The sequence below is a fragment of the Electrophorus electricus genome, chromosome 20 (assembly GCF_013358815.1).
Source record: "Electrophorus electricus isolate fEleEle1 chromosome 20, fEleEle1.pri, whole genome shotgun sequence".
Classification (NCBI taxonomy): Eukaryota; Metazoa; Chordata; class Actinopteri; order Gymnotiformes; family Gymnotidae; genus Electrophorus; species Electrophorus electricus.
This window is the reverse complement of record NC_049554.1, coordinates 4509059-4515795: the sequence shown is the minus strand read 5'-3', so window position 1 is coordinate 4515795 and position 6737 is coordinate 4509059. Positions and strand designations below refer to the sequence as shown.

General features: G+C 43.3%; 1 protein-coding gene across 1 annotated transcript; it reads right to left on the bottom strand.

Annotated features, from left to right (window-relative positions):
• Window positions 1-1011: 1011 nt before the first annotated feature.
• Window positions 1012-3440, bottom strand: lhfpl5a (LHFPL tetraspan subfamily member 5a). Its single transcript, XM_027023093.2, has 3 exons — window positions 3014-3440; window positions 1558-1797; window positions 1012-1199 (listed from the first exon to the last, which is right to left on the bottom strand). Exons 1-3 carry the CDS (start codon window positions 3423-3425, stop codon window positions 1189-1191), a joined length of 663 nt encoding a protein of 220 aa, XP_026878894.2. The 5' UTR covers window positions 3426-3440; the 3' UTR covers window positions 1012-1188.
• Between the last annotated feature and the right edge of the window lie 3297 nt (window positions 3441-6737).

Genomic DNA, 6737 nt, shown 5'->3' with positions numbered 1-6737 from the left:
AATGAGCTTCAACCAGTACATAGTAGCTTTTAGTACTACAGGGACCGAGACATTTGACTAATGTTGAGACCAACATGTGTACCGTGTGTTTTGGTTGTATGTTCAGGGGTGTGTGGCCAATGCTGCCTGTTTCCTCATTACGCAAGTGCTGATTACAACCCTAATATTGCATTTTGTGTGTAGCATTGTTGAATACTTGTTCCATATATTGAACTTCTAGAATTTAGTTTTGAAGAACATTCATTGAGGAACATGACAGGAACAATAATCTTGGTTAAGAGTCTATGACATGAACAGGAACTGACTGCCATTGAACGCTACTCTAATCACAGTTAAACACATCGATAGTCCGAGCAGTGTAAAAACAATGGGAACATTTTGCTTCAGTGTGTGTTTGCTTTGGTGAGCTTTGATGTAAAAAAAACCCCAAACAAACCTGTAATTCACTTTTATGAAGCATAAGCACTTTGCATTGTAATAAGCCCTTTACAGTAGTATATACAGATCAGCTACAACATGAAAACCATTGACGGGTGACGTGAATAATAATATCCCAGTTACAATAGCAGCTGTCAAGGACTGTGATATATTAGGCAGCAAGTGAACAGTTCTTGAAGGAAACGCAGTTAAGACGTGGGCAAGTGTAAAGCTCTGAGTGACTGATGAGGGCTAAATTGTGATGGGTCAGAACACCTCCAAAATGGTGGGACTTTTAGGCTCTTCCCAGTATGCAGTGGTTAGAGCCTACTACCAAAATTGGTCAAAGGAAGCTCAACTGTTGAACAGGGTCACAGGTACCCAAGGCTCACTGGTGTGTGTGTGGGGAGCACTGGCTATGTGAGGGCACAACTCGCAGTGCAGCTGCAGTTTTTGTGGATTGAGGAGGACCTACACAATATCAGGCAGGTGGTTTTAATGTTATGGCTGATAAGTGTAGGATAATATGTACAGTGTGAGCACTGAGTGATCATAAATTTACATTTTCGAATACACTTTTGGCTAGTCAAAAGTGACATTTCCCAAATCCACAGACGATACTCAAAGAGAGAACCAAGGGAAAAAGGGGGACATTTGGGCTACTTAATCCCGTTACGGTTCAGGTGTCCATTATGGTTCAGATGTCCTTTTAGTGTTCAGATAAGTTAGGGTTCAGATGTCCCGTCAGGGTTCAGATGTCCATCAGAGGTGTCATGCTTCTTCTGAAACAGAGCATTTTGCATCAGTCTTGCAAACCACATTTGTTTACATCACAAAAGTTTAAAAGGTTCTTTGTGGATCAGCAGACACTTCAAAAAAGCAGCAATGCTTTGCTCCCTTACATATATTAGCTCTTATGTCAGGTTAGTTGTGCTAGATAATAATGCAGTACATAAATAAAATTTAAATGATTTGTCTGTGCTTCAGATTCTCATCTAGATATCAGTATTAAATAAGTGGCTGTAGAATGCAACCAGCCATTTTGAACTGACTCATCTGGCCAAGGTAAAGCATACAAATGTGTCTTTGCCTTGGTCCTACAGTATATGAATCCCGTACAGTGCCTCGGTATTTTGCTACCTTTGTTCTCTTCCACCTGGAAGTCTTCTGGCAGCAGTTTGTCCTGCCGGTTGCCCAGTATGAAGGCCAGGATGGAAAGGGTGAGCGAGTCCACGATGCTGATGATGGCAAGGATATAGGCCCAGCGCACCGTGCAGTTCCCCAGCGTGTACTTGTCCGTGCGCTGGCCACACATGCGCTTCACCTCCTCCGAGTCCCAGCCGTCTGGGTAGATCATGCACCCTATCACCATGCACGTGGCTGGGGAATGAGGGGACCAGACACGTCGCTGTTTCTCGGACAGGGAGAAGCGATTTCTCATGGCATATTAAGGTAGGCCCGAGAGCACAACGAGAGAGATGTTATGCATGCTGTTGGTGTCTTGCAGAGTTTTGCTCTCGGACGAGCCTTGAAACGCGTGTCCCGAACTAAGGCCAAAAGGCACTTTGAACTGTCTAGAAACAACTATTAAAGAAACGTGACTTGGATGGATTCTGTCATTTTTTAAATTGCTGTAGTGCTTAATTAGCTGCTTGTTATTTATTTTGTATAAACAAGAAATGGAGCCTTGTGGTGTGTCCCCAAAATTAACTTTATTTCTCTCAGAGTTGCCAGGCAACTCTAGTCAGGCATGCATTGCACGCAGGGAACTGGATAAGCTGTTATCTATTATTTACCTAGTGCACTGTTAGACTATATTTGTTACTCTCTCCGTTTACCAGAATAACCGCCTGGGCTTGGGTGTTGTCTTACTGGACACTTTGAGTCTGGCTTTCTCCTAATAATGCCATGCGATGTGTTGTTATGGAGTTCCTAGAGATGTTTCACACCTAGTCTAAACATTATTTATATGGCTTTTGCAGGTTTTGTGATGTACGTTTAGGTTTTTCTCTCTTGTGCAATGTTCTGGACTTTGTCCTGGGATTTGGCACAGACTGATTCTGGTTTCCAACACGGGCAAAACACAGCAAAATCCCCAGTGCTGGAATAACGCCTACAGTACATCCATTTCTTGAATAAACATGGCAGAAGTTAATGCAAGATTGCATGTGTTCAACGGTGGAGATTTTTTCACTTGCTTGAGTCAAGGGATCAGTTATCTAACCCTTCAGTTGTGTGGCTCCACTGGGAAAATGTTGCTCCTCAGAGTAGAACAGACAGGGTCCAGTAAGCAGCTGTCTGTGTAACATTTAAGTCTAGATCCAAGGTCTTTACTAAACTGTTAACTATTTTTAGAAGATAGCAAGCTATTTTTTTAATATCAGAACTGGAACTAACCATGGTGCTGAATTTCAAAGGCCTAGTTTCGTGTTCTCTGTAAAAGAGAGTGTTTTATTTCACTCGATTACTCTTAATTTGGCATTCTTACCTATTTAAGGACATCATTTTAAGGCACTGGACAGCCCACGCCGCATATAAAACTGTCAAAGGAGACCGTCCGCGTGCCAGGGATATGATAAAGCAGTAAGCAGCTTACCAGACGCGAGCTGCATCCACGCGCAGATCTTGTAGACACTGGCGGCATTGCAGAAGAAGAATAAACCAAAGCAACCGATCGTACCAACGATCAGGAGGAACGAAATACCCACAAAAAACATAGCAGTCTTGAATGCTCCAGACGGAATGGAGCCGAAGTCCAGCGCGCTTCCTTTGCATACCAATTCTCCAGTGATAGGGTTCCCAATACAGTAGTGAAAGAGTCCGAAGTAGCCGGACTGAGGGGTGTCCACGCTGTCTCCAATCCAGTAGGGCTGAATGAAGACAACCATGGAGATAATAGCGAAGCAGATGGTGAAAATCGTCCAAAGCACGCCAACCGCCCGCGCGTTTCTCACGTAGTTCGTGTGGTAAATCCGGGCGGCCTCTTGGGCCGGGATAAGTTTTGGCATTTTTGCAAGTGATGGGAGCGCCGAAGCGTGTGCAGTCTAATGAAAAGCAAAACAAAACAAATAAAGAAGCAAAGATGAAAACTAGGCTTCTTACACTGTTGCTGCGTCCGTTCGTTTCTTTGCTCCTAACCCATGCACTCAAACTGCCACAGCAGCCGAAGTTCATTTCTCACTACACGGCGGCGCGCTTTTTAGTGGACAGCTCCTGGTTCTGAACGCGTTTCCAAAGTAATACCAGCCAGTAGCCATTTTCCAGAGGTGTCTTTATTCTAAAAGTGGCTTAGAAGTAGCGATGAGCAATCAGCGTCCTACCAGAAGCGACTGATTTTAAATTTGTGGAGGCTCGTTTCTTATACACATACAACTTTCACTGTGTCACAACTTTCACTGTGTCCCTGTTAAGAGGAATGACTAATTCATGGTAAGCCTAGCCGAAGAATTCAGTTACATCTCGTATTATCCAGTCGCCGTTGAGCCGGGTGGTGTGTTTGCATTTTGAGGAGGTTTTCGTTGTGGGTTAAGGGGTTTTGTAATGGATGCGCTGTGGCTTGTTGTTAACTTGCAATGATCATGATTAATGCTTTGTTTGTTTGCTTGTACGTATACTCAAAATCGGTGTTTGACAGCATTAAACAATTCTAGCCCCATTTCTGTATAGTCAGTTTCTTCGGTAGGACAATACGAAAAGGAATTACGTATCTTTAAGTTCCAAACATTTTTGTCTTACCCAAAACGTTTAGCCCAAGTTAAAAGGGACCTAACAAAATCACTGGAGGCATTTGGGGTCAAAAATGACAATTATTTTCTTATCCTGTATCCTGTACCGGGGTTTAAACATGCCGAGATTCTTTAGGCTCAAACAAAAAATGTATTTAACCCAAATGCGATACACTGTCGCGCGAATTGCTGGTTATAGGCTATATTGGACGGTTAATAGGCTATATACTACAGTCTCACCATGTAGTCATAAACAGATCTGGACTATTCTCTAGCACTTACCCATTCCCACAACGTTTTCTTTATCGCTGAAGAAAAACGCCGCAGTGGTTAAAACAGCGCACAGGTCTAATTGCCGAACTTATCCAGTAGGCGGCGCTGTAATATTGTAAGAAGCACAGTAGCAGTACACGAACGGAGCTGTCGTGTTTATATTTTAAGGTTCTAGCCACTTCTACCGTGGAAAAGCTGAACATTACTACAAAAAAAAAAAAAGCATTACTTCACAAATCTTTTCACCGTAGACTTGTAGCGGGAGTCTGAGCTGTACTCACTCTTCGACTAGTGACTTTAAACCCAAGCTGTCAACACAGTTTCAGTCTCGAATTCCATTTGTCTCATCATAAGCTACCTGACTGTGGTATATTGTTTGGCTATTGTATGGTGTAATTACATTACATTCACTCATAATCATTTGATTCCGCGTTGTGAAGAATCATCTTGTCAGTTTAAATAATTGTTGATGCCGGTACCATTATTAGAAAAATAAAGGGACAAATAACATTGACATTTAGGGGGAAGTAATGTCACAAGTGCTGCCTCCATCACCTGCCACTGCGCATAATTTCTCAATAATTCATGATTATAATATGTGAATCAACGTCAGTTGGACAACAGGACAATGCAGTGGTCTCGCGGGGTCGCCTAAAGAAATCAATGAAGCGCTCATGGGCTCAGTTGAACTGTCTCGTGGCCTTTGTCATCAGTGAGCGCCCAGCGACCATCTGTTTCTGCTGATAGCGTGCTTTCTGTAAGCGAGTCACTTTATGGCTAATTAAAACTAAGTGGCTATCTGACACGTTACGGATGTATTAGGTCTAAACGACGTATCAGCATATTATATCTAAGTGACCTGTCATTACCTGTTATTCCTGAGTTCACCACTTCGGCAGTGGTTTAAAACTGCACAGTAGCTGTGCAGTAAGTAATGTCTGCTTCTACCTCACATTTGACACAACTGTACCAAACTCATTTTGCAGATGTAATGGCCGGCAGTAAGCCGAACTGCTGCGGCTTACTCATTACCACAGAGCCTGGTGTGAGGACCTAACTTGCCATAATGCAAAGCAGTTGTCCGTCTACCAGCCTATTGTATAACAGTTTTATAGAGGGACCCCCCCATCTGACCTCTTTATCTATATTCATGTAGCTCCTCACTAAGCGCGTGGCACACTGCCACAGAGTTTTATCCCGCAATGATCCAGTGACCCAGTTTATAGAATGTACCCACAGGGGTGAGAAGTGTCAAGAGAGGCTGTTATAATTAAAACTGTTATGATTAACAGTTAGGATAGTGAGTTTCTTAAAACCACTCAGACTCAGCAAAGGCTGATGAATTATACAAACATCACACATTAACAGCAGCAACCAAATATGTAATCAGGTTACTGGGTAGGGTTTGAATTGTAGTGATTATAAGTTAAATATTCATTCACAAAATGGGCTGTTTTTTTTGCAGTGCTGGTCGGAAGTGCCTGCATACACACTAATCATGAGCTCAAAGATCTAAGACGAGAATGCTGTATGTGGAGGTTTGGTATCAGTCAGCCCAAACAACGGAAACCTTTCTGCACTGCTACGCTCCAGCTGGTTCAGCTTAAAGACTTCGTCGACGACCCTTAACGAAGAAGAGCGCTCTCACGGTGTTTGACACGGCTATTTACGGAGCTTTTAAATGGCGACTCAGAGTGTTGCTGAACGTTTTCACCCAGCAGCAGACTGTTCCGAGGATGTACCGTGTCTCAGGTGGAACAAAGACTCGGTCGTTGAGACTGGCCCATGTGCCAGACATCCTCAGGATAAATGGGTAGCTTTAAAATGGCTTTCACACAAATGAGCCACAACAGCCAATGAAACAGTGGCAGATATCAGCTCACAGCAAAGGTGTGTATGATCCTAACCATACACTAACGGAGGGGCTGTGAATTCTTTAAAGATGATTTTCTATTCTTTTAGGATATTTTGTCTTTTAAGATCTTAACAATGCATGATATGTGTAGTATATGTTTCACTGTGTAATGGTAGTGCTTGCCATTTTTACTTATGTCCCCATCATCATAACAAGCTGTACTTGCGTTCTGGCTCTGGGAATGGTCAAGGGAGTAGTGTACATCACCCTGTCGTGGTCCACTGAGAGTCCAGCAAACGTCTGCTTTGCCCACTAGAGCAGATCTATTAAAACTCCACAGCTGATCCTCTGTGACCTCAGAGTCCCACCCCTTCCATATGTGTCCTCTTTATCCGGCATGTTGGAATAACCTAGTCAGTAAGCCCCACCCTCTGAAAGGCCCCGTGGAACGCCTCACCCTCTCTGAC

Bases quoted from the DNA above. Each gene is read 5' to 3' on its own strand.
- lhfpl5a (XM_027023093.2), bottom strand. From the start codon at position 3,425: ATGCCAAAACTTATCCCGGCCCAAGAGGCCGCCCGGATTTACCACACG. The intron at 1,798-3,013 runs GTAAGCTGCTTA...CTCATTCCCCAG, and splicing joins GTGGATGCAGCTCGCGTCTG to CCACGTGCATGGTGATAGGG.